The sequence below is a fragment of the Anomaloglossus baeobatrachus genome, chromosome 4, assembly GCF_048569485.1.
Source record: "Anomaloglossus baeobatrachus isolate aAnoBae1 chromosome 4, aAnoBae1.hap1, whole genome shotgun sequence".
Classification (NCBI taxonomy): domain Eukaryota; kingdom Metazoa; phylum Chordata; class Amphibia; order Anura; family Aromobatidae; genus Anomaloglossus; species Anomaloglossus baeobatrachus.
In genome coordinates, this window is record NC_134356.1 from 427,274,867 (window position 1) to 427,302,725 (window position 27,859).

Genomic DNA, 27,859 nt, shown 5'->3' on the forward strand with positions numbered 1-27,859 from the left:
ATGAAGCTTTGTTTGAGAATACCCACTCCATGATAAGATACCCAAACAAAGCATCATCAGAGCATGTGCAGAGGCTGTGGTCACTGCTGCATTCTCTAGCCCCTTTTTTAAACAAAGCGTCATCAGTTCACACCGCATGCTTTGTTGTAGGCTTAGATGAATACTAATAAGCCGGCAGCAGAGCAGTCATACCCGTCATGCAGGTGACGTCACTGGACTCTGCTGGGTACTCTTACACTGCTTTGTTGCCGGCTTATTACTATTCGTCTAAGCAGACAACCGAGTGCTTGCTGTCCACAGCGCACAGGTGACAGAGCAGGGACGTGCCCCTGAAATGAACCTCACAGATAACTTCATTTCAGGGAGGGGGTGGAGGATGGGATTTAACACAACACTCTCCGGCACATTATTACATTATTCCTTGTTCCCATCAGCATGCACGTGACATGATTGCGGAGCGATGATGGGTTAGCATGAAACCCAGGGGTGAGCTGATGTGTGTCTGTTATTACGATCCTCCTGTGAATACTGGCTACGAGCCAGCATTCATAGGAGATATCGATTTCTGCTATACAGAGCAGTTCTTTTGGTCACAACAATCAAAACATTGTATCTACTCCAAAATAGAAACAATAAAAGTGCCAGCTCAAGAATAATAATAATAAAAGAATAAAAATAAGTCCTCATACAATCCCAGATCCCGAAAAATGAAAATGTTGCGGGTCATGGAAAATGGCAACACAAGCAGAATCTTGTTTATTTACAAATTTCCCAATTTTTTTCACCACTTAAATAAAGAAAAAAAAAACTATACATGTTTGGTATCTATGTACTCGTAGTGGCCTTGAGAATTGTATTGCATATCGTATAATGAACATAGAAAATAACAAAAAAAACCACCAAAAAACAATTGTGGAATTGCACATTTTTTGCTATTTCAATGCACTTGGAATTTTTTTCCCATATTCCAGTACACTATATGGTAAAATGAATGGAGACATTTAAAAGGACAACTCATCCCGCAAAAAAACAAGCCCTCATATGGCAATATTGATGAAAAAAATAAAAAAAATGGTGGCTCTTGGAAGAAGGGTAGGGAAAAACGAAAACTGAAAAATGCCCAGGGGTGAAGGGGTTAACATTTGATGCTGTGGTAATGCAGCTTGATGGATCTATTATGGGGAGCCGTAATGTCTTTAGTAGAAAGAGGATTTGAGTTTCACCTACCAGCTGATCCCCAAGTTTGTGTCTTGGGCCTCCAGGGGGACAGAGTAGATTTTGACTCTCCAGTAGCTTAGGATATCTCTCACATTCCTATAGCCACTGACTGTTGGGGAATTCACAAATAAAATTAAATAGTGTTAGAAAAAATATATACCGTATTTTTCATTTTATAAGACTCACCCCAAATTCAAAGGAAAAAAAAGGTAAAAAAAAAAATATATGGGGTCTGTTTTATAATGTGGTGTCTTACCGCTGTGCTGGGGCTGCAGGCTTTGCTCCTCGCTTGCTCTGCTCTGTGCTGCTCTGTTCTGTTCTGGCTCTGCCTTGCACCCGTGCTGGCTCTGCCTTGCCCCCGTGCTGGCTCTGCCTTGCCCCCGTGCTGGCTCTGCCTTGCCCCGTGCTGGCTCTGTTCTGTGAGGGTGGCGGCGAGGCACGGGTTATTCTGAAGATCTGCTTCAAACAAATGGCGCAGATTATGCAGTAATCCATAACAACAGGTTACCCATATGTTGAAGCAAAATGAACTAACAGTTGTTTCATGTGGAACACCATTTTTCTGAGCTTATAAGGCATGACTGCCCTTTTGTTTCTTGGATTTTTGCTTGCTGTGCCAAACAAAGGCCCCGATTCAGGAAGGCTTTTGCACCAGAAAACTAACACTAAAAGGCTTTGAAAACTTGCTATTTCTTTGTCGCTCCATTGGGAGACCCAGACAATTGGGTGTATAGCTTCTGCCTCCGGAGGCCACACAAAGTATTACACTTTAAAAAGTGTAACCCCTCCCCTCTGCCTATACACCCTCCCGTGCATCACGGGCTCCTCAGTTTTATGCTTTGTGTGGAAGGAGGCACACATCCACTCATGCATTCTCATATTAGTTATATCGGTTGGAAGAAAAGTGGGCCCCCACGGGGCCCCCGGCATGTTCCCTTCTCACCCCACTACGTCGGCGGTGCTGTTAAGGTTGAGGTACCCATTGCGGGTACAAAGGCCGGAGCCTCATGCCATTTTTCCTTCACCATCCCTTAGCGGCTCTGGGAGAAGTGGGATCCTGACCGGTCATCCAGTTACTGGGACCGTGCTCCCTCCGCAGCCCCTGTGGGAATCTGCCGGACAGGAGTCTATTTATCCTCAGGGACCGGGGCCCTGCATCTCTAAGGTACTCTGTGTCCCCATGGGGGCTGTGCATGGAGCGCCTTCATCCCGGACGCTGCAGCAGCTGCTGATTTGTGAAGACCGGCGGACTTCCGCGCCGACCGCGCCTGCTTGTCGGCCGCGGTCTTAAATTTAGTCCCCGGCTTCATTGCGGCCTAGTAGCAAAACTCCCGCCCCCGGGCCTGTCTGTCAGGGGTAAGGGCGGGACTGCCGACCTGACGTCGGATGTGAGGGCCGGAGCATCCTGTATGTTTCCTCCCCCCTCACTGATCACTGTGGGGACCCCAGATTCCCGCACTTTTCTAGCGCCGCCCACGGCTCCCTCCTCCCCAGAGAGCTCCGGCAGCCATTTTTTTGACATTCTGCCGGTGGAGGATTTCCAGGAAAGAGCTCTGCAACTCTGGGAGACCTAAGGCAGGGAATCTGGAGGACACACGCTCCGCTTTTTAGCGGTCGGTAAGCCACACCGGTCACCCGGTGCTGGTCCCCCTAGGGTGCCGGAATAGATAATATATATATATATATATTTCTGTTCGGTCGGGCTATATACTTTTTCCCATATACCCTCAGTGATCACTCTCCTAGGAGACAACAGCATGTCGTCCACAAGGAGCCAGGGTGCCAAGGCACAGGGTTATTTTGCGACCTGTACCTCTTGTGCGGCTATGTTACCTGCGGGTTCCACCTACCCTCACTGTGAGCAATGCTCGACCCCTGTTTCGCTTGCTCAGCCGGAGCCTCGGTCACTAGTGGGTCCCTCGGCTCAGGTAGACCCTCCTGCTCCCCCTGTCCAGGCGGCAGGGACAGAGTTTGCCGTTTTTGCTGAGAAACTCTCTGAGTCACTTTCACAATCCATGGCTCAGTCTATGGACAAATGGTCTGCCAAGCTGCTTGAAGCTTTGCAGTCCAGACCGGTCCTTACACAGGCCCCGGGTCCTGTTGGATCGTCCCCTCCAGGCCCCTCTCTGTCCGCGCCGCAGCGCGCTCCCAGGGGGGGCCCTAGGTCTCACGTGGAGGACTCCTGTCCGGACCACAGTCCCAGACCAGCTAAGCGGGCTCGCTGGGAATCTTCCCCGACTTCTTCACGCTGCCCGGGTTCCCAGCTTGAGGACTCTCTGGAGGACGAGACGGACGTCGCAGCTCAGGGCTCTGACCCTGATGTTGCTCTCAATCTTGATACACCTGAAGGGGACGCCATAGTAAATGACCTTATCTCGTCCATCAACCAGGTGTTAGATATTTCTCCCCCGCCGCCACCTGTAGAGGAGTCGACTTCTCAGCAGGAGAAACACCAGTTTCGGTTCCCTAAACGTACACGGAGTGCGTTTTTCGATCACTCTAACTTCAGAGATGCTGTCCAGAAGCCCAGAGCGGTTCCGGACAAGCGCTTTACTAAGCGCCTTACTGACACACGTTACCCCTTCCCCTCTGACGTTGTTAAGGGTTGGGCTCAATGTCCCAAGGTGGATCCTCCAGTCTCTAGATTGGCGGCTAGATCTGTGGTATCGGTGGCAGATGGCTCATCGCTAAAAGATGCCACTGACAGGCAGATAGAGCTCCTGGTGAAATCCATCTATGAAGCCACGGGCGCGTCTTTTGCCCCGGCTTTTGCAGCCGTGTGGGCACTCCAAGCTATCTCAGCTTGTCTGTCTGAGATTAATGCGGTCACACGTAATTCTGCTCCGCAGGTTGCGTCTTTGACTTCTCATGCGTCAGCTTTTTCTTCCTACGCCATGAACGCAGTTCTAGACTCTGCTAGCCGTACAGCGGTGGCATCCGCTAATTCTGTGGCAGTCCGCAGGGCCATGTGGCTGCGCGAATGGAAGGCAGACTCGGCTTCCAAGAGGTTCTTAACCGGTTTGCCGTTTTCTGGCGACCGATTGTTTGGCGAACGATTGGATGAGATTATTAAGGAATCCAAGGGAAAGGACTCCTCCTTACCCCAGTCCAAACCGAAAAGACCTCAGCAACGGAAAATACAATCGAGGTTTCGGTCCTTTCGTCCCTCCGCCAAGCCCCATTCCTCTTCGTCCAACAGGCCGCAGAAAGGCCAGAGGAACTCCTATGCGTGGCGGGCTAAGCCACGCCCCCAAAAACCCGCCGGAGGCAATGCCTCCAAGGCGGCCTCTTCATGACTCTCGGCATCCCCGAACCACATCCTCGGTCGGTGGCAGGCTCTCCCGCTTTTGCGACGCCTGGTGGCCACATGTTCAAGACCGATGGGTGAGAGACATTCTGTCTCACGGTTACAAGATAGAGTTCAGCTCTCGTCCCCCGACTCGTTTCTTCAGAACCTCTCCGCCCCCCGCGCGGGCCGATGCACTTTTTCAGGCGGTGGACGCTCTGAAGACAGAAGGAGTTGTGATCCCTGTTCCCCCCCAGGAACATGGTCGCGGCTTTTACTCCAACTTGTTCGTGGTGCCAAAGAAGGATGGTTCGTTCCGTCCCGTTCTGGACCTCAAACTACTCAACAGACATGTGAGCATCAGACGGTTTCGGATGGAATCTCTCCGCTCGGTCATCGCATCGATGTCACAAGGAGACTTCCTAGCATCGATCGACATCAAGGATGCTTATCTCCATGTGCCGATCGCACCCGAACATCAACGCTTTTTGCGTTTCGCCATCGGGGACGAACACCTTCAGTTCGTGGCATTGCCTTTCGGCCTGGCGACAGCACCATGGGTGTTCACCAAGGTCATGGCATCTGTTGTGGCGGTCCTACACTCTCAGGGCCACTCGGTGATCCCTACTTAGACGATCTTCTGGTCAGGGCACCCTCTCAGATGGCGTGTCAAAACAGCCTTACCGTCGCTCTGGCGACTCTCCAGCAGTTCGGGTGGATCATCAACTTCCCAAAATCCAAGTTGACACCGACCCAATCACTGACTTACCTCGGGATGGAGTTTCATACTCAGTCAGCGGTAGTCATGCTACCGCTGGACAAACAGCTTTCTCTGCAGGCAGGGGTGCAATCTCTTCTTCGGGGTCAGTCACACCCCTTGAGGCGTCTCATGCACTTCCTGGGGAAGATGGTGGCAGCGATGGAGGCAGTGCCCTTCGCGCAATTCCAACTGCGGCCACTCCAGTGGGACATTCTCCACAAATGGGACAGGAGGTCGACTTCCCTCGACAGGAACGTCTCTCTTTCCCTTGCAACCAAGACGTCACTTCAGTGGTGGCTCCTTCCCAACTCTCTGTCGCAGGGAAAATCCTTCCTACCCCCAACCTGGGCTGTGGTCACCACGGACGCGAGCCTGTCAGGGTGGGGGGCGGTTTTTCTCCACCACAGGGCTCAGGGAACCTGGACTCCGATAGAGTCATCCCTTCAGATCAATATTCTGGAGGTAAGTTCAGTGTATCTAGCCCTATTGGCTTTTCATCGGTGGCTGGAGGGCAGTCAGATCCGTATCCAGTCGGACAACACCACTGCCGTCGCATACATCAACCACCAAGGAGGCACTCGCAGTCGTCAAGCCTTCCAGGAAGTCCGACGGATTCTGCAGTGGGTGGAAGCCACAGCCTCCACCATCTCCGCAGTTCACATCCCGGGCGTAGAAAACTGGGAAGCAGATTTTCTCAGTCGTCAGGGCATGGACCGCGGGGGAATGGTCTCTTCACCCAGACGTGTTTCGAGAGATCTGTCGCCGCTGGGGAACGCCGGACGTCGATCTCATGGCGTCACGGCACAACAACAAAGTCCCGGCATTAATGGCCCCGGTCCTCAAGATCACAGAGCTCTGGCGGCGGACGCATTAGTTCAGGATTTGGTCGCAGTTTCGACTGCCTTATGTATTTCCTCCTCTGGCGATGCTGCCCAGAGTGCTGCGCAAAATCAGGTCCGACTGTCGTCGCGCCATTCTCGTCGCCCCAGATTGACCGAGGCGGTCGTGGTACCCGGATCTGTGGCATCTCACGGTGGGTCAACCGTGGGCGCTCCCAGACCGCCCAGACTTGCTGTCACAAGGGCCGTTTTTCCATCTGAATTCTGTGGCCCTCAACCTGACTGTGTGGCCATTGAGTCCTGGCTCCTAGCGTCCTCAGGGTTATCTCAAGATGTCATTGCCACCATGAGACAGGCCAGGAAACCAACGTCCGCCAAGATCTATCACAGGTCTTGGAGGATCTTCTTATCCTGGTGCTCTGATAATGGTTTTTCTCCTGGCCCTTTGCCTTACCCACTTTTCTTTCATTCCTCCAATCCGGAATGGACAAGGGTTTGTCTCTCGGCTCTCTCAAGGGACAAGTATCGGCGCTATCCGTATTTTTTCAAAAGCGTCTAGCCAGGCTTCCGCAGGTCCGCACGTTCCTGCAGGGAGTTTGCCACATAGTCCCACCTTATAAGCGTCCGCTGGAACCCTGGGACCTTAACAGGGTGCTAACGGCTCTTCAGAAACCACCTTTCGAGCCACTGCGGGATGTCTCTTTATCACGTCTTTCGCAGAAGGTGGCATTTCTAGTGGCAGTTACATCGCTCCGTAGAGTGTCGGAGCTGGCAGCGCTGTCATGCAAAGCCCCCTTCCTGGTTTTTCACCAGGATAAGGTGGTTCTGCGTCCTGTTCCGGAATTTCTCCCTAAGGTGGTATCTCCTTTTCATCTCAATCAGGATATCTCCTTACCTTCATTTTGCCCTAATCCAATTCACCAATGTGAAAAGGATTTTCACTCATTAGATCTGGTGAGAGCACTCCGGCTCTACGTGTCTCGCACGGCGCCGCTGCGACGTTCAGATACGCTCTTTTTCCTTGTCGCTGGCCAGCGTAAGGGTTCGCAGGCTTCCAAGTCAACCTTGGCTCGGTGGATCAAGGAACCGATTCTTGAAGCCTACCGTTCTTCTGGGCTTCCGCTTCCTTTGGGGCTGAAAGCCCATTCTACCAGAGCCGTGGGTGCGTCCTGGGCATTGCGGCACCGGGCTACGGCTCAACAGGTGTGTCAGGCAGCTACCTGGTCTAGTCTGCACACTTTCACGAAACACTATCAGGTGCATACCTATGCTTCGGCAGACGCCAGTCTAGGTAGGCGAGTCCTTCAGGCGGCGGTTGCCCACCTGTAAGAGGGGGTCGTTTTCGGCTCTTTTTTATCGAGGTATTCTTTTACCCACCCAGGGACTGCTTTTGGACGTCCCAATTGTCTGGGTCTCCCAATGGAGCGACAAAGAAGAAGGGAATTTTGTTTACTTACCGTAAATTCCTTTTCTTCTAGCTCCTATTGGGAGACCCAGCACCCGCCCCTGTTCCCTTCGGGCTGTTTGTTCTTTTGTGTACACATGTTGTTCATGTTGAATTGTTCTTTTGGTTCATGGTTTTCAGTTCTCCGAACATTCTTCGGATTGAATTTACCTTAGACCAATTTATAAGTTTCCTCCTTCCTGCTTTTGCACCAAAACTGAGGAGCCCGTGATGCACGGGAGGGTGTATAGGCAGAGGGGAGGGGTTACACTTTTTAAAGTGTAATACTTTGTGTGGCCTCCGGAGGCAGAAGCTATACACCCAATTGTCTGGGTCTCCCAATAGGAGCTAGAAGAAAAGGAATTTACGGTAAGTAAACAAAATTCCCTTCATTTTTGCCCAATTTGTAAATGTGCAAAAATTTAGCAATTTTTGTGGTCTTCACTCCAGTTTTTCTAGCTCTACCAAAATGAATGGGACTAAGGTGCGAGGGGAGTAATACCGTGATTTTCCAAAAATAAGCCCACTCACAAAAATAAGCCTAGCAGGAATTTTCGGCCTTTTTGAAGCAAGGCTTAAATATAAGGCCTACCCCAAAAATAAGCCCTAGTCGCTGTAAAATAATGAAGTGTCCATGCAGCTAAAAAAGTTAAAGAATACTGTAGGACACTTCATTATAGACAGCAAACGCCCCCAAAAGAGACTAGAGAAGGCAATCATACTCACCAGGCACTGAACGTGAGGGCTCACTCACATCAGATCGCACACACATCAGATCGCACACACACACACACACACACATCAAATCGCGCGCGCACACCCACACACATCAGATCGCGCGCACACACACACCCACACATCAGATCGCACACACACACACATCAGATCACACACACACTCTCCATATCCAGCGATATCTATTGCTTCTAGCTGGCAGAGAACTCTGGGATGCAGTGCAGTGGAACGCGTAGAGGACCCTGCGGTGGAACACATCGATGAATTCCACCACCAAGTCCTCTATGCATTCCACTGCACTGCGTCTCATCTTCCCCTGCTGACTGGAAGCAATTGGTATCGCCGGGTGTGTGTGTGTGTGTGTGTGTGTGTGTGTGTGTGTGTGTGTGTGTGTGTGTGTGTGCACCATTGTATGTATGGGTGTATGTGCGATCTGATATATGCGAGTGTGTCAGACAGAAGCAGGGAATGAGGGAAGGATCGCAGGAGGATCCTGGGAGCCATGCAGGTGTCCGCGGTCTGGTAAGTATGAGTCTCCTGGAAAGGGAGTCTGCTTTTTTTTGAGGAGGGTAAACTTACCCCCAAACATTGTTTCCCCAAAATAAGACCTACCCGAAAATAAGCCCTAGCGCTTTTTTTGGGGCAAAAAAAAGTATAACAGTGTTTTATTTTTGGAAAACACGGTAACAGGGAATAAAGTTTGTGGAGTAAGATGTGTGTTGGTTGCAGCACACGGATGCGCACGGCGCTAGTCAATAATAATGTACGTCTTAATGAATCAGGAAGGTCTGACTCCACTGCATCAAGATGGACGTTAACAGCGTCGGTCTTATCGAATTGGGGCACAAATCTCTAAAGGTTGAGCACCAGTAAAGATATTTTGTTTGCTTATTTTGGATAATTTACTGACTTTTCTGATTCCCACTCAGGCTACTTTCACACATCCGGTTTGAGCCCTGCGGCTCAATCCGGCTGTGAGAACTATGCAACGGATGCGGCGAAAACACCGCATCCTTGCATAAGTTTTTACATGCGGCCCGTCCGGTTTTTTCCGGTTGCGGCATGCTACTGAGCATGCGCAGTTGGAAAAAACCGCATTGCGCGACCGGATGCGTTTTTTTCCGCATCGCGCCGCATCCGGCCTCCATAGGTATGCATTGAAAAATGCGCCGCAGCGGCCGGATGCGGCGCGATGCGGTGTTTTTTGCCGGAGCAAAAAACGTTGCAGGGAACGTTCGATCCGGCCCGCGGCATCGTCTAAATCTGCCGCATGCGGCCAATACCGGACCGAACGCAAGCCCCTGCGGCACAATACGGCACTAATGTAAGTCTATGCAAAAAAAAAACGCAATCGGCGTTACAAAAGCCGGTTGCAGTTTTTCTGCAGAACGCCGTATTGTGCCGCAGAGCAAAAATCCGGATGTGTGAAAGTAGCCTCAGTGAAACCCATAAAAAAAGTCATTGGCTCTGGTTTTATATCATGCTGTAATGATGTAAAAAAAAAAAATCACATCTACCCCAAAATGGTACAAATATAAACTACAGGCTGTCCTATTTGCATGTAGTTTTTGGCAGTGAAGAAGCTACTTACAAAAAGTAGGTTTTGCTGTATTTTTGCTGCATTTTTTGGTTCACATTATATGTGTTATTTATGTACCATACATGTTTAATACCATATGCAGCAAAATCTCATGCTTGTTTTTTACAGCATTTTTGCACTTCCTCATTGCTATCTATAGCTGCAAAACACCGAAAGAATTTAACACGCTGCAGTTTTCAAAACACAGCAGATTTCCAATTCAGTAAGGAACAAAAAGCATTAGTGAGTATGAGATTTCTGGAATCTTATTACTTTGGATGGTAGTGTAGAAAGCAGGTCTTAATTTAAATTAAAAAACACTGCAAAAAACGCAACGTGTGAGCGTGGCTTTACATCTCCAACAGAAAAATAAAAAGCTTGTGTCTCCCAGAATTTGGTCACAACTAAATATATTTGTTACTTACAAAGTATTTTTAAAATTGAAAGTTAGGGGTACTCTGCACACTACGACATCGCAAGCCGATGCATGCGATGCCGAGCACGATAGTCACTGCCCCCGTCGCAGCAGCGATATCTTGTGATAGCTGCCGTAGCGAACATTATCGCTATGGCAGCTTCACATGGACTTACCTGCCCTGCGACGTCACTCTGGCCAGCGACCCGCCTCCTTTTTAAGGGGGCGGGGTTGTGCGGCGTCACAGAAACGTCACACGGCAGGCGGCCAATAGAAGCGGAGGGGCGGAGATGAGCGGGACGTAAACATCCCGCCCACCTCCGTCCTTCCGCATAGCAAGCGTGAGCCGCGGTGATGCAGATAAGCTGGTGTTCCTCGCTCCTGCGGCTTCTCACACAGCGATGTGTGCTGCCACAGGAACGAGGAACAACATCGTACCATCGCTGCAGCGAAATTATGAAAATGTCGGACACTACACCGATGATACGATTACGACGCTTTTGCGCTCGTTAATCGTATCAAAAAGGATATACACATTTATTTACTTTCGATTTGACCCCACCCGACATCGCAGCTGCGATGTTGTAGTGTGCAAAGTGCCCCTTACACGTTGGAAACAAACCCCCTGTAATTGCAATTTTCACTTCAGCTGCATATAAAATTATTGAAAATGCTTTTTTTGTTACTACACCCCTTGGCAAATGCTTTGGTGGGTATAGTTTCTACAATCGAGTCTTTTCTGGGGGGGGGGTGTTGGGGGTGGGGCTCATGTTTACTAATACCTCGGGGGCTCTGCAAATTCATTTTAGTGACAGAAAACCATTCCAGCAAAAATTTGTTCCCTAATTGTTGTTCCTTTAGTTTCGAGCCTTGAGGTGTGCGCAATCAGTAGTATACATCCACATATTGGGCATTACTATACTTAGAAGACCATGAGTAATAAAATACAGGTACATTTTTTGTTATTTCTTGTGGAAATTAAAAATATTGCTCTAAATCTACACAAATTTTAGCAAACGTAATTTTTCATTTTCACAGGCCAATAGAAAAGGAATCTGTAAAACGCCTATGGGGTAAAGAATGTTCATTACATCCCAAGATGAATTTCTGTAGGGGTAGGCTGTAGGGGTAGGATTTGCAAAAATGAGGTTATCTGTTGAGGGTATTTCCGCTATACTTCTACCTCTGGGGCTCTGCAAATGTAACATTGCACATGAAAACCAAAAAAGAAAAATTTGCACTCCAGAAGCCAAATTGCACTTCTTTTCGGAGCCGAAAGAGAAGGTTAAAGGGAACTTGTCACCAGATTTTTTCCCTATTAAACCAAAAATATCACCTTCTGCAGCTCCTGGGTTGCATTCTAGGAAGGTGCATCTTGTTGCTGGCTCCCCTTGCAGATCCCTAAAAGAACTTTATAAAATATTACTGTTTCCTATGCAAATGAGTTTGGTTGGCCAGATGGGCGGGCTCTAATTCGGCTCCTGTACCCCCCTCCTGCCTCTGTCGTCCCCCAGTCATGATTTACATGGATGACGCCACCCCGGTCATCGTCCACGCTGCTGGAGTCTCTCACAGGCGCATTTCGCTGTGCCACTATCGCGGGGCTGAGCATAAAGTTTCCCTTGCGCGAGCGCCTGTAGTTGCGCAGGCGCAAGATTATGGGTGGCGCTGTGTATGACCTCACCAGCGTCATCCTCGTACCCGCCCATAATCTCGCGCCTATTGCCCCTTGCGCAACTACATCACCGGCGCTCGCGCAAGGGAAACTTTATGCTCAGCCCTGCGATAGGGGCACAGTGAAATGCGCCTGCGAGAGACTCCAGCAGCGTGGATGATGACGGGGGCGGCATCATCCATGTAAATCATGACTGGAGGACGGCGAACAGTGGCAGGAGGGGGGACAGGAGCCGAATTAGAGCTCTCCCATCTGGCCAACCAAACTCCTTTGCATAGGAAACAGTAAGATTTTATAAAGTTCTTTTAGGGTGACTGCAAGGGGAGCCAGCAACAAGGTGCACCTTCCTAGAATGCAGCCCAGGAGCTGCAGAAGGTGATATTTTTGGTTTAATAGGGAAAAAACTGGTGATAGATTCCCTTTAAGACCACATGGTGGGTGTTGATGGATTTACACTTTGTGGAAATGGAAAAAGTATTGGAGCTAATACTACATTTTAATGAAAATAATAGAATTTTTAAAAAAAAATTCAATCTACTTTGCATTAGTTGGTTTGAAGCACATCAAGAGTTAACAAACTTCCTAAATACTACTTTTAAATATTATAAGGGATAAACTTTTTATAATGGGGTGAATTTTGTAGGGCTTCTAATATATTTGCTCCTTAAAGGCACATAAGAACTTAATCAACCTCTAATACAATAGATTTCTGGATCTAGATTTCTGGAGTTTATTGTTGCTTATTATTATTACTCTGTTGTATAGATGTTGTGTATCTAATTTTCTGCTTAATTCAGTGTTTAGCCAGCCATGTAAATTTTTGTACGTCATGGCAAAAAAAATCTCACTTTGACGTAAAATTACAAGAAGGTCACTGCGTATATTAAGTGCTGAGTGTCATTTTGAGTACATGAAAAGTGATTAAATTCAGAATATTTACAGGTTTGAAGGTTTAATATCAGTTTCTTCAGTTGTAATTTATATTTTATTTCTACACATCAAAAGTCCAAAAATTGTCCTGGCCACCAGAGGTGCAAGGTATTGAAAACCTCCTGACAGTGACAGGGTTAAATCTAAATCACCTCTAGAATGCATACAGAGGTTTTATAATTTATTTTTGCTTTTCTTTGAAGAGACTGGATGGACGGCTGTGTTTGATGAGCAAGTGAACTCCAAGCCCCCTACTCCTTGTGTAGCTTTGGATGTAGGATCCAGTGTGTGGGATGCACCTGCTCCAGAAACATCCACTCCTGAAGAAAAGGGTTGGGCTAAGTTTACAGACTTTCAACCATTTTGTTGGTAGGTTGTTCAGAAAACAAACTTGATCAATTTTGCCATTAAATTTCTCTTTCTCTGCCCTAAGATCCATAATGCATTTTTTTAAAGGGGTTGGCCGCTTCCAAAATAGTTTTTCTTAAAATTTTCCTTAGTTCTGAAAAAACAATATAAATTGTGCTAAACTTATCTTGCATGGGTCCACTGCTGAATCTCAGTGGCTGTTTTCCGGAATGTAGATGACACGAGCCGCTCAGAGCCTCTGAGCTAACTGATTGGCTGCCATGTTAGTGTGACAATTAATCAGTGAGCTCAAGAGCTCATGCCGCCTACAAAGGCTTAGATGCTAAGCTCAGTTGTCTGTAGGGAACAAAAGACACCAGGAGATGCCAACGAGACTTGACACACTTTTGTCAATAAAATAGAGCTTCTTCCACTATTAAAGCTGTGTGCCCACTATCAGTGTTTGCAATGTTTTGGATGAAGCATGTTTTTGCTACCTCCAAAATGCTGCGTTGAACAGTACAAGCACAATGGATGAGATTTCTAGAAATCCCGTGCCCACTATGCGTGTGCGGCCCGGAGCAAAAACTGACCTGCGGTGAAGCTTTCCGAGCCACCTGCATGTCAATTCTTTGCTGTGGAGTCGCAAGTGTCCTCTGTAGGGAGAACACAAGCGAGAGACCGCAGCGCCCCAAACCCTGATCGTAGACACGGGCCACTGCGGTCTCCTGCGGACTTGCGGCCCCGCAGCTTAGGACCTGCCGTGTCCAGGACACAGCGGGTGCTGATCATGGGCACATACCCTAAGATATAAAAAAGAAATTCAATATTAGGGATAAAACATGTTCCGTTACTTTAAAGTGCTCTTAGGTTTAAAGGCTAGTCTATTTCACTCTTTATAATGACTTTCCTCCATGCAAAAGTAAACTATATGAAGAAAACCCTGAGCATTCAGAATATGTTTACCCCATTACTATGTTTACTTATAGATGTACTAAAATCTATAGTTTGCCTCTGAAAAGTACATTTTAGACAGCTAAAATACTGTGTAGCCTGTTGATTGTCTGTAGGGCAACTAGAGAAATGATGGCGCAGTTATCACATTTTTGTCTGGGTTATCTGATATTAATTGGCCTGATTTGTGTGAAATAGTCCCACCTTAACAGGAGCGATGTCAGTCAAGAGCAGACTAGCAGCTTATTATAGAAGCACATGGGAGAGAAAAGCAACGTTGAAAGCATGTGATTTAGAAAATGTATTTCTTTGTCGCTCTATTGGGAGACCCAGACAATTGGGTGTATAGCTACTGCCTCCGGAGGCCACACAAAGTATTACACTTAAAAGTGTAAGGCCCCTCCCCTACTGCCTATACACCCCCCGTGGGATCACGGGTTCCTCAGTTTTCATGCTTTGTGCGAAGGAGGCTAACATCCACGCATAGCTCCACTGTTTAGTCAGCAGCAGCTGCTGACTTTGTCGGATGGAAGAAAAGAGGGCCCATACTAGGGCCCCCAGCATGCTCCCTTCTCACCCCACTTTTGTTGGCGGTGTTTGTTAAGGTTGAGGTACCCATTGCGGGTACGGAGGCTGGAGCCGACATGCTGCTTTCCTTCCCCATCCCCTTAGGGCTCTGGGTGAAGTGGGATCCTATCGGTCTCCAAGCACAGGAGACCGTGCTCCGTCCACAGCCCCTGGGAATCTGCTGGACATGGAGCTGAGTATCGTCAGGGACAGGGCCCTGCTACAATAAGGTACTCTGGGTCCCCGTACAGATCGCGCACACACACCAGCATTGCTGGGTGTGTTAGTGCGCCGGGGACAGCAGCGCGGCGCGCTGGTGCTTTACTCACTACAGCTTTGCTGAGTGAGTTTCTGTATTAGGAACTGCCGCGCCGGCCGCGACTGGCGGTTTTTTACACTGCGGCGCGGCTGGGACTTGTGGTGCGCCGGGGACTTCCGCGCTGGCCGTGCTTATACGACGGCCGCGCTTATAAATCGAGTCCCCGGCTTTTGCGGCCTAGTTCCGTTTCGTTCCCGCCCCCAGGCCTGCCAGTCAGGGGAAGGGCGGGACGCTGGTCAGAACGTCAGCGCCGAGGGCTGGAGTCTGCTTAGCATACTCCAACCCCCCTCACTAGGCACAGTGGGACGCTAGTTTCCCGCACTTTTTCTGGGGCACGCCCACGGCCCGCCCCTCTTCACAGGACGCCGGCAGCCATTCCTGTTTGCAGTCTGAGTGGAGAAGGGACACGAGCTCTGGGAGACCCAGGCACGGGATTCTGGCGATCACACACCCGCTTTTCAGCGGGCGGTAAGCAGCCCTCGAGGGCTCACCCCACTAGTGCCGCAGTGTTCATTTGTACTTTATGCTATACATTGCACTGTACGGTCGCTATTCTTGGCTATATACCCTCCTAGATTGCTAGACAACAGCATGTCGTCCGCAAAAAGCAAGGGGGCCAAGGCACAGGCTTTCTATGCTACTTGTACCGCATGTGAGGCTGTTCTACCGGCAGGTGCCACTGACCCCCATTGTGTGCAATGTTCGACCCCTGTAGCACTTGCTCAGCCGGGGTCTCTGCTAGAGGTGGCCCAAGGAGAACCACCTGTGAACACTGTCCAGGTGACAGGGACGGAGTTTGCAGTTTTTGCTGATAGGTTGTCGGTGACTATGACTAAGATCCTTGAGACTTTGCAGTCCAGACCGGTAACTCAGACCATGGGCACTGTCGATTCAATGCTCCCTGGCCCCCCTCTTTTGGAACACATCCATGCTCCGGGGGGGTCCCATGCATCCCGGGGTGATGGCTCTGACACGGACGACAGTCCCAGACAGCCTAAGCGAGCTCGCTATGAGCGACCCTCGACTTCATCACACTGGTCAGGGTCCCAGCAGGAAGGCTCTCTGTTTGATGAGACAGAGGTTGCTGATCAGGATTCTGATCCTGAGACCGCTCTCAATCTGGATACACCTGATGGGGACGCAATGGTGAATGATCTCATAGCGTCCATCAATAAAATGTTGGATATTTCTCCCACAGCTCCTCCAGTGGAGGAGTCAGCTTCTCAGCAGGAGAAATTCCATTTCAGGTATCCCAAGCGTAAATTGAGTACTTTTCTGGACCATTCTGACTTTAGAGAGTCAGTCCAGAAACACCACGCTTATCCAGATAAGCGTTTCTCCAAACGTCTTAAGGATACACGTTATCCCTTTCCCCCTGACGTGGTCAAAGGCTGGACCCAGTGTCCAAAGGTGGATCCCCCAATCTCCAGGCTTGCGGCTAGATCCATAGTTGCAGTGGAAGATGGGGCTTCACTTAAAGATGCCACTGACAGACAGATGGAGCTCTGGTTGAAATCCATCTATGAAGCTATCGGTGCGTCGTTTGCTCCAGCATTCGCAGCCGTATGGGCACTCCAAGCTATTTCAGCTGGTCTGGCGCAGATTGACACTGTCACACGTACATCTGTTCCGCAAGTAGCGTCCTTAACCTCTCAAATGTCTGCATTTGCGTCTTACGCTATTAATGCTGTCCTGGACTCTACGAGCCGTACGGCAGTGGCATCCGCCAACTCCGTGGTTTTACGCAGAGCATTGTGGTTAAGGGAATGGAAGGCAGATTCTGCTTCCAAGAAGTGCTTAACCAGTTTGCCATTTTCTGGTGACAGACTGTTTGGAGAGAGATTGGATGAAATCATTAAACAGTCCAAGGGTAAGGATTCATCCTTACCTCAGCCCAGACCAAATAAACCCCAACAGAGGAGGGGACAGTCGAGGTTTCGGTCCTTTCGAGGCTCGGGCAGGTCCCAATTCTCCTCGTCCAAAAGGACTCAAAAGGATCAGAGGAGCTCAGATTCGTGGCGGGCTCAGTCACGCCCAAAGAAAGCAGCCGGAGGAACCGCTACCAAAGCGGCTTCCTCATGACTTTCGGCCTCCTCTCTCCGCATCCTCGGTCGGTGGCAGGCTCTCCCGCTTTGGCGACATTTGGCTGCCACATGTCAAGGACCGTTGGGTGAGAGACATTCTGTCTCACGGGTACAGGATAGAGTTCAGTTCTCGTCCTCCAACCCGATTCTTCAGAACTTCTCCGCCTCCCGGCCGAGCCAATGCTCTTCTGCAGGCGGTGTGCTCTTTAAAGGCAGAAGGAATGGTGATCCCTGTTCCTCTTCAGGATCAAGGTCACGGTTTTTACTCCAATTTGTTTGTGGTGCCAAAAAAGGACGGGTCTTTCCGTCCTGTTCTGGACCTAAAACTGCTCAACAAGCATGTGAAAACCAGGCGGTTCCGGATGGAATCCCTCCGCTCCGTCATCGCCTCAATGTCTCAAGGAGATTTCCTAGCATCAATAGACATCAAAGATGCTTATCTCCACGTGCCGATTGCTCCAGAGCACCAGCGTTTTCTACGCTTTGTTATAGGAGACGAACACCTTCAGTTCGTAGCCCTGCCTTTCGGTCTGGCGACAGCCCCAAGGGTCTTCACCAAGGTCATGGCAGCAGTAGTAGCAGTCCTGCACTCTCAGGGTCACTCTGTGATCCCTTACTTGGACGATCTACTGGTCAAGGCACCCTCTCAAGAGGCATGCCAACACAGCCTGAACGTTGCGCTGGAAACTCTCCAGAGTTTCGGGTGGATCATCAACTTTTCAAAGTCAAATCTGACCCCAACCCAATCGATAACATACCTTGGCATGGAGTTTCATACTCTCTCAGCGATAGTGATGCTTCCGCTGGACAAACAGCGTTCACTACAGATAGGGGTGCAATCTCTCCTTCAGGGCCAGTCGCATCCCTTGAGACGCCTCATGCACTTCTTAGGGAAGATGGTAGCAGCAATGGAGGCAGTCCCTTTCGCGCAGTTTCATCTGCGTCCATTACAATGGGACATTCTCCGCCAATGGGACAGGAACGTCTCCCTTTCTCAGGCGGCCAAGGACTCTCTTCAGTGGTGGCTTCTTCCCACCTCATTGTCAATAGGAAAGTCTTTCCTACCCCCATCCTGGGCGGTGGTCACAACGGACGCGAGTCTATCAGGGTGGGGAGCAGTTTTTCTCCACCACAGGGCTCAAGGTACGTGGACTCAGCAAGAGTCCACCCTTCAGATCAATGTTCTGGAAATCAGAGCAGTGTATCTTGCCCTACAAGCCTTCCAGCAGTGGCTAGAAGGCAAGCAGATCCGAATTCAGTCGGACAACTCCACAGCGGTGGCATACATCAACCACCAAGGAGGGACACGCAGTCGGCAAGCCTTCCAGGAAGTCCGGCGGATTCTGACGTGGGTGGAAGACACGGCATCCACCATATCCGCAGTTCACATCCCGGGCGTAGAAAACTGGGAAGCAGACTTCCTCAGTCGCCAGGGTATGGACGCAGGGGAATGGTCTCTTCACCCGGACGTGTTTCAGGAAATTTGTCGCCGCTGGGGGAAGCCGGACGTCGACCTAATGGCGTCCCGGCACAACAACAAGGTCCCGGCCTTCATGGCACGGTCTCACGATCTCAGAGCTCTGGCGGCGGACGCCTTAGTTCAAGATTGGTCGCAGTTCCGGCTGCCTTATGTGTTCCCACCTCTGGCGATGTTGCCCAGAGTGCTACACAAGATCAGGTCCGACTGCCGCCGCGCCATCCTCGTCGCTCCAGACTGGCCAAGGAGGTCGTGGTACCCGGATCTGTGGCATCTCACGGTAGGACAACCGTGGGCAATACCAGACCGGCCAGACTTGCTGTCTCAAGGGCCGTTTTTCCATCAGAATTCTGCGGCCCTGAGCCTGACTGTGTGGCCATTGAGTCCTGGATCCTAGCGTCTTCAGGATTATCTCAAGAGGTCATTGCCACTATGAGACAGGCTAGGAAACTATCCTCTGCCAAGATCTACCACAGGACGTGGAAGATATTCTTAGCTTGGTGCTCTGCTCAGGAAGTTTCTCCCTGGCCATTTGCCTTGCCTACTTTTCTTTCCTTCCTGCAATCCGGGTTGGAAAAAGGTCTGTCGCTCGGCTCCCTTAAGGGACAAGTCTCTGCGCTATCTGTATTTTTTCAGAAGCGCCTAGCACGACTTCCTCAGGTACGTACGTTCCTGCAAGGGGTTTGTCATATCGTCCCTCCTTACAAGCGGCCGTTAGAGCCCTGGGATCTGAACAGGGTTCTAATTGCTCTCCAGAAGCCGCCTTTCGAGCCTTTGAGGGATGTTTCCCTGTCTCGCCTTTCACAGAAAGTGGCCTTTCTAGTAGCGGTCACGTCTCTTCGGAGAGTGTCCGAGCTAGCAGCGCTGTCATGCAAATCTCCCTTCCTGGTGTTTCACCAGGACAAGGTGGTTCTGCGCCCGATTCCGGAGTTTCTCCCTAAGGTGGTATCCCCCTTTCATCTCAATCAGGATATCTCCTTACCTTCTTTGTGCCCTCGTCCAGTTCATCAATGTGAAAAGGATTTGCATTTATTGGATCTGGTGAGAGCACTCAGAATCTACATTTCCCGCACGGCACCTCTGCGCCGCTCGGATGCACTCTTTGTCCTTGTCGCCGGCCAGCGGAAGGGGTCGCAAGCTTCCAAATCCACCCTGGCTCGGTGGATCAAGGAACCAATTCTTGAAGGCTACCGTTCTGCGGGGCTTCCGGTTCCCTCAGGGCTGAAGGCCCATTCTACCAGAGCCGTGGGTGCGTCCTGGGCATTACGGCACCAGGCTACGGCTCAGCAAGTGTGCCAGGCGGCTACCTGGTCGAGTCTGCACACTTTTACCAAGCATTATCAGGTGCATACCTATGCTTCGGCGGACGCCAGCCTAGGTAGACAAGTCCTTCAGGCGGCGATTGCTCACCTGTAGAAAAGGGCCGTTTTTATGGCCCTATCACGAGGTATTATTTTACCCACCCAGGGATTGCTTTTGGACATCCCAATTGTCTGGGTCTCCCAATAGAGCGACAAAGAAGAAGGGAATTTTGTTTACTTACCGTAAATTCCTTTTCTTCTAGCTCTAATTGGGAGACCCAGCACCCGCCCCTGTTTTTTTGTATACACATGTTGTTCATGTTGAACGGTTTCAGTTCTCCGATATTCCTTCGGATTGAATTTGCTTAAACCAGTTTATTGGCTTTCCTCCTTCTTGCTTTTGCACTAAAACTGAGGAACCCGTGATCCCACGGGGGGTGTATAGGCAGTAGGGGAGGGGCCTTACACTTTTAAGTGTAATACTTTGTGTGGCCTCCGGAGGCAGTAGCTATACACCCAATTGTCTGGGTCTCCCAATTAGAGCTAGAAGAAAAGGAATTTACGGTAAGTAAACAAAATTCCCTTCTTTACATAAAATTGAGAGGTATTGGTACTTTAAAAACTTCTACGTTGATTATTTTTAAACGGATACAGAGATGTCCCTCACTTACCATTACTTTTCTTCATAGTTCTGAATCCGGTCCTCGGTGTAGTTCACCAGTGGATACAGAAAGCAGTGCCTCTGAGGGACATAGCAAGCAGAGTCAAGACAAATTCTGTGAGTTTCTGTAATCCTACTTTACCGTATACAAGTAATTGCAGTGTGAAGAATAGAGTTGGCTATGCACATGAAAATTCAGGCAACCTAAAATCTAAACATCCAAGAATGCTTTATGGCTAGCTTAAAGGAGTTTTTCCCACAAAGTTAATTTTAAAGTTTGTTTTAATTAATAGAACTTGAATAATAATCAGTTCCACAATTGGATATGTTTAAACGAAATGTTCCTGTGCTGAGATAATCTTATATATGTGTCCCTGCTGTGTGCTGTGTAATAGCTGTGTCTGACCGTGCAGGACATGGTCTGATCATACCACATCTCTTGCGTCAGGGAAGAACGAGAGAGTATACAGGTAGCACATCACGGGATCACAGGTGATTCCTTTTGTGATGTAAAACCTTTCCCTGCCTGTTTTTTGTTTTTTTTATTTTACCTCAAGGAAAGAATAATTTGTGATCACGTGCTATAGTGTCCGTATACTTTTTTTATATATATATATATATATATATATATATATATATATATATATATATATATATATATATATATATATATATATATATATATTAGGATTATCTCAGCACAGGAACATATCTTTTTTTTTTTTTTTTTTTTAAACACATCCAGTTCTGGAGCCTATTATTATTCCTTGATCTATTGATTAAAATTAGTTCATGGGAAACCCCTCTTTAACCCTTTCACAAGTTATGACATATTGGTACATCACAGGTCATGTCCCTACATTTGATGCGGCTTGCACACCAAGCTCGCATCTTTCCCTCCAAACATCGGCTGGTCTGATCAGCCGACGTGTGCCTCTGACAGGCGCGGGTGCATCGGAGCTCCGCCTTCTGCTTTTAACCAGCTCAATCCCGCTGTCAATCTCTGACAGCGGTATTTAACACACGCCAGCAGGGAGCGCGTCATTCCCTGCCCCCGTGACATGATCACAGGGTGCCAATGTGTTGTTACGAGAGACAGCTGATGACCACTGTGTCTGTCATGGCGAATTTCCTGTGAACGCCGGATGCCAGCTGGCGTCCATAGGAAGTAATGATTTTTGCTGTAAAGAGCAGTACTAATGCCCTGCTCTGTACAACACAAGCAATAGGATGATCGCAGCCTCAAGTCCCCTAATGGGACCAGTAAATACAAGAAAAATAAGCTTTAAAAAATAAATAAATAAAACCACAAAAGTTCACATCACCCCCCCATTTAAAAACAAAATAATAAAAAATAAAACACATATTTGGCATCGCTGCATTCAGAAATGTCTGATCTATCAAAATATAAAATAAAATGAATCATTTCAGTAAACAGCATAACGAAAAAAACAAAAACATCAGAATTACATTTTTTCGCCACAACACATTGTAATAAAATACAATAAGAGGCAATCAAAACACCGCAACTACCCGAAAATGGTATCATTAAAAATTTAGCTTAGGTTACAAAAAATAAAACATCACACAACCCCAGATCTCGAAAAAAGGAAAACGTTACGAGTCTCAGAAAATGGCACCAAAAGCAAAATGAATTAATTAATTTATTTTTACTAACTGCTGATTTTTTTCCCCTCAATTTAACCCCTTCACTACCACGGGCAGTAAAATTATGTCTTATTTTTACATGACTTAACGACCAGGGACGTAACTTTACTGCCTAAAATTCCTTTGATTGCTGTGGACATAGCAACAGCTTATCACATGATGCCCCCTGCTGTAAGAAACAGACCTTTGCTTGACCCCGGGGGGAGGCATCGCCACTCCCCATCCATGATCGCTATGATTGGCTGTTCAAATCACAGAGATCGCACTGTTTTTGGCTAAAAAAATAATGCCCCAAACAGTGCGATCCGATGAGATCCAGCAATGATTTGCTGCAGCAGCAGATCATAGGCTGGAGGGCAGCAAACACAGCAACCCCCCAGCACTGATTGGAGCAATCGTGTTATGACACGCAATTGCTCCAATCAGCGTGCAGGGGGAGCGGTCTGACCTGTCGGTAACCACCCACTCTAGGCTTGTTTTAACCTGGAGAGCCCTCCCCCAGCATATCTGTGCCGTGCACCCGCTGGGAGTTTTGTAGTACCACGCCACTGCCCGATCGCCACTCCTGCATCCTGCTGCACCCCCGCTGATCTGCGATCTCTCTATGTCCCCCGCCGATCTACGACCTTTCTATTTTCCCCTGTCTCCCCCTCGGCATCTGCTGCTCCCTCTGACGTCCCCTACCTGTTGCCACCGTGTCGTCCAAGGTCCTCATTGGTCTGATCGCATCTGCCTCCATCGCTGGGTCCTTCCTGGGTTCTCAGTGAGCCGTCTTTCTTACTGCCTGCTGCCTCCTGTAATAAACCGTCCATCTTTCTGCCTGCTTTTCCTCCTGCAATTGCTTTTGTCAGTGATCCTCCAGGTACTCCTCTGATCCTGTGAGTATACATTTTTTTTTTTTGTCCCTCTTCCTCTGTCTTTTTTTTTTGTAACTTATCCGTCCATATGTCCTGAGAGCGGTGATCTTCGGCATCCGTGCTCAGTTTTGGGCAGGACTTTCTTTTTGTATCACTTATTGCACCTCATCCGTGTGTGCATCCTGCAGCGGTCGAGCACTGATAAATAATGCACATCACGTATCTGCGTCCGTGCTCAATTTTGGGCAGGTCTTTTTTTTTTTGTCCGTGTCCCCCTTCGCTTTTTGCACCTCATCCATGTGTGCATTCTGCAGCGGACGATCACTGATCTGCGTCCGTGCGTTTGAAAAGTCAAATGGCACCCCTTGCCTTCTGAGCCCTGCCGTGCACCTAAACAGTTGATTTTTACCACATTTGAGGTATCTGCGTACGCAGGAGAAATTGCACAATAAATTGTATGGTGCATTTTTTCCTGATACCATTGTGAAAAAGGCTATCTGGTTGAAGTAACAATTTTGTGTTAATTTTTTTTTTTTTTATTTTAATGGGTCAACGTTCTACAACTTCTGTGAGACCCCCGGGAGTTCAAGGTGCTCACCAAACATCTAGATAAATTCCTTGAGGGGTCTAGTTTCCAAAATGGGGTCACTTGTGGGGGATCTCCATTGTTTAGGTACCTCAGGCGGTCTTCAAATGTGACATGGCATCCGCTGATGAGTACAACCAATTTGCAGTCAAATGGCGCTCCTTCTTTTCCGAGCCCTGTCATGCGCCTAAACAGTTGATTTCATCACATATGAGGTATTGGCGTACTCAGGAGAAATTGCACAATAAATTTAATGGTGCATTTTGTTCCTTATACCCTTGTAGAAAACAGGCTACCTGGTTGTAGTTACAATTTTGTGGTAAAAAAAAAATTATTTTCACGGCTCAATTTTATCCACCTCTGTGAGTCCCCCGGTGGTTCAAGGTGCTCACCAAACATTTAGATAAATTCCTTGAAGGGTCTAGTTTCCAAAATGGGGTCATTTGTAGGGGAGCTCCATTGTTTAGACACCTCAGGGAATCTCCAAACGCAACATGGCATCCGCTAATGATTCCAGCTAATTTTGCTTTAAAAAATTTGAATGGCGCTCCTTACCTTCTGAGCCCTGCCATGCGCCCAAACAATTGATTTCCGCCACATATGAGGTATCTGAGTACTCAGGAGAAATTGCACAATAAATTTAATGGTGCATTTTGTTCCTTATACCCTTGTAGAAAACAGGCTACCTGGTTGTAGTTACAATTTTGTGGTAAAAAAAAAATTATTTTCACGGCTCAATTTTATCCACCTCTGTGAGTCCCCCGGTGGTTCAAGGTGCTCACCAAACATTTAGATAAATTCCTTGAAGGGTCTAGTTTCCAAAATGGGGTCATTTGTAGGGGAGCTCCATTGTTTAGACACCTCAGGGAATCTCCAAACGCAACATGGCATCCGCTAATGATTGCAGCTAATTTTGCTTTAAAAAATTTGAATGGCGCTCCTTACCTTCTGAGCCCTGCCATGCGCCCAAACAATTGATTTCCGCCACATATGAGGTATCTGAGTACTCAGGAGAAATTGCACAATAAATTTTATGCTGCATTTTTTTCCTGATACCCTTGTGAAAATGCAGAGTTAACATTTTTGTGTAAAAACATAACATTTTCATTTTTGCCTTCCACATTGCTTTGGTTCCTGTGAAAAACCTAAAGGGTTAATAAACTTCTTGGATGTGATTGTGAGCACTTTGAGGGGTCCAGTTTTTAGAATGTTGTCACTTTTGGGTATTTTCTGTCACCTAGGCCTCGCAGTCACTTTAGATGTGATGTTGTCCCTAAAAAAAAATGGTTTTGCAAATTTTGTTGGAAAAATGAGAAATTGCTGATAAACTTTAAACCCTTCTAACTTCCTAACGAAAAAAAAAATTGGTTCCAAAATTTAGCTGGTGTAAAGTAGACATGTGGGAAATGTTATTTAGTAACCATTTTGTGTGATATATCTCTCTGATTTTTTGGCATAAAATTTCAAAGTTTGAAAATTACAAAATAAATGCAAAAAATAATGACCTAAATTTACCACTATCCTGAAGTACAATACATCATGAAAAAACATTGTCAGAATCACTGGGATATGTTGAAGCGTTCCAGAGTTATAACCTATCAAAGTGACGCTGGTTAGAATTGCAAAAAATGGCCCTGTCATTAGGGTATGTTAGTGGCTGGGAGTGAAGGAGTTAAAACAAAGAAAAACTGTACATGTTTCCGTACTCACACTGACCTAGAGAATTACACTGCCAGGTCAGGTTTACCATATAGTAGCAATGGTAAATAAAAACAAACAAACAAAAAACCATTGTAATTGCAATTTTTATTTTTTTTGCAATTTCACTGCACTTGGAATTTTTGTTCCTGTTTTCTAGTACACCATATGGCAAAATGATTGGTTTAATGCAAAAGTACAACTCATCCCATAAAAAACAAGCCCTAATACGGCTATGTTGATGGAAAAATAAAAAAGTTATGGCTCTTATAAGAAGGGGAGGAAATAACAAAAACTATAACCAGAAAATCGCCAGGTGGTGATGTTGAAAATGGTATCTGATCTGCAGACCGGATGCTATAGCGCAGGGGAGATGATCAGATCAATATACATATTGTATTTGTTGGAAATGTTTCAGGAAATGCGTACGGGTCCACTTTGCGATCCTATTCAGGGATTGATAGTCTTCCCTGAATAAACTGTGTAGGTATAGCTGTCAATCACTGAGTAGAAACGCTCACTGGACGTATATACATACAATCATAAGAGATTGTGAATAAATCTAGATATCTGTGAATAAAATACAATTTATACTGATTTTTTTTACAACAAACATAATTCTGCTCAGCTTCTGTTATACCATGTTTGCTAATGGAACTACATGTTCAATGTGACAGTTTCCCTTTAAAAAAAAATAAATTGAATAATGTTGTTGTTTAATAGCCTGATGAGACAGGCTGACCGCAATACCATAGGCACAGAATGGTTGTTAATACTACCATTCAGTGCACATAGAACATCATTTTATTGGCAACACGTGTCCTGTTTACACTGGGTGGTGTGCTTTTGAGAACAATGGTTTCTAAGCCAGCTGAAATATCATCACACCCAATGTATTAGCATTTTGCTTGTTCAGCAGGGAATTTCTGGTCTGATTAAATAGATTAAGAATCAAGAACCTTTGTTGCTAGGGATTCTCATTCCCCATATTGTGGGACTGCTTAAATGGTCTTTAAAGTACCACTCCAGCATTTTCTTTTTATTTCAGTTCCAGAGTGGCGCTTTAACCTTCGTCCGGCTGAATAGGTACAATTGTAACTATTCCCTTTTTTAAATTGCAATAATTTTTTTTTTCGAAAAGCCGTAAAAGGCTTAAATTTCGTGACATCTCTGCAGTTTTGGTCCAGAATATATTGGCCAAATTTCAATAAAATAACTCCACCCCCTTCCGAGATAAGGGGTCGAGAAATTTTGGCAAAATTATGCAGCTTGACAAAGGTTAAATGTAAGCCCCCCTGTCAACTATCTTAAACTTCCCCTCTGGCGTTTTCATGCTTTTTTTTTACGTCGCTCCGGTTCCGTGGTGCCATTGTGTGTTCGTAACTTCTGACTGGATGGAAGTCACAAGTTACATCACAGTCTTTAGGAGAGACAAAACGGGGCTCTCAGCGATGTATTGAGTTGCGAATCGGGCTAACTCCATGAAGCACTGGAGCTGCCAGCAGGTCACAAATTGTCGGAGACTGACCGGAGCGACACTGGAAAAAGATGAAGCTGCCGAAGGGTGAGTAGGGGACTCAAGGCCACTTTACACACAGAGATAAATCTTTGGCAGATCTGTGGTTGCAGTGAAATTGTGGACAATCAGTTCCAGGTTTGTGGCTGTGTACAAATGGAAAAATATGTCCATGATTTCACTGCATCCACAGATCTGCCAAAGATTTATCTCTGCGTGTAAAGTGGCCTTTACATTTAAAGTACCAATTCGGCAGTGCAATTAAAAAGTACTTAAAAGTGCCTTTATGATACCTGATATTGCGGCGTTCAATTACCATGGATTGGTTAATATTTACTGATCTTCGGTAATTTAATGGCCTGTTTACACAGACCACACTTCATATGCTCACAGAATCTGCTATTGTTTTCGGCATCACAGCTCCTGTTTACACAGGATGATGTGCCACAGAGAAAGATGATCTTTTGTGCATCTAACATATCATTTTACCAAGCAAACAAGCATTTTAGTAGTATGTCGGTTGATAGGCAGCTTGTTCTGTAACATTATCAGGAAACAAGCTTTTCTAAGAACACTCGTTGACGATGATCATGCAGAGCAAGTGGATCATAAGGTTTCCCTCTCATAAGACTGTAGTTTGCTATCATAGTGAAATTAAACTAAAATGTATTAAAAGTGTAATTGTTTACATTGATTTCCATGGATTTATTTTTTTGACTCTACAGTCAGTGCCACGTCCCCCTGTGTGTGGAACGTCTGTGTAGCGAGGAAGGCTCCGGTAATTGGATCAGATAGCAGCTCCTCTGGTGGCTCTGACAGTGAAGAAGATGACAAAAACCATATTATTACAGAAACCATAAGCACTGGAGCAGGACATGAAACTATCAGACTCACCATGGACACCAAGAATGAGAAGGCTACGTTTAGTAGGTAAATGCAGAT

General features: G+C 47.3%; 1 protein-coding gene across 3 annotated transcripts in view; it reads left to right on the top strand.

Moving 5' to 3' along the window:
- PPP6R2 (protein phosphatase 6 regulatory subunit 2) overlaps window positions 1-27,859 on the top strand; it is a 203,590-nt gene that overhangs the window by 145,967 nt on the left and 29,764 nt on the right. For 2 of the 3 annotated variants that reach the window (XM_075345413.1, XM_075345414.1), the window contains exons 20-22: window positions 13,085-13,250; window positions 20,621-20,709; window positions 27,643-27,847. In XM_075345413.1, coding sequence (XP_075201528.1) covers window positions 13,085-13,250; window positions 20,621-20,709; window positions 27,643-27,847 — 460 coding nt within the window. The remainder of the gene's footprint in view (window positions 1-13,084; window positions 13,251-20,620; window positions 20,710-27,642; window positions 27,848-27,859) is intronic. The other variant, XM_075345415.1, reaches the window with a different exon arrangement.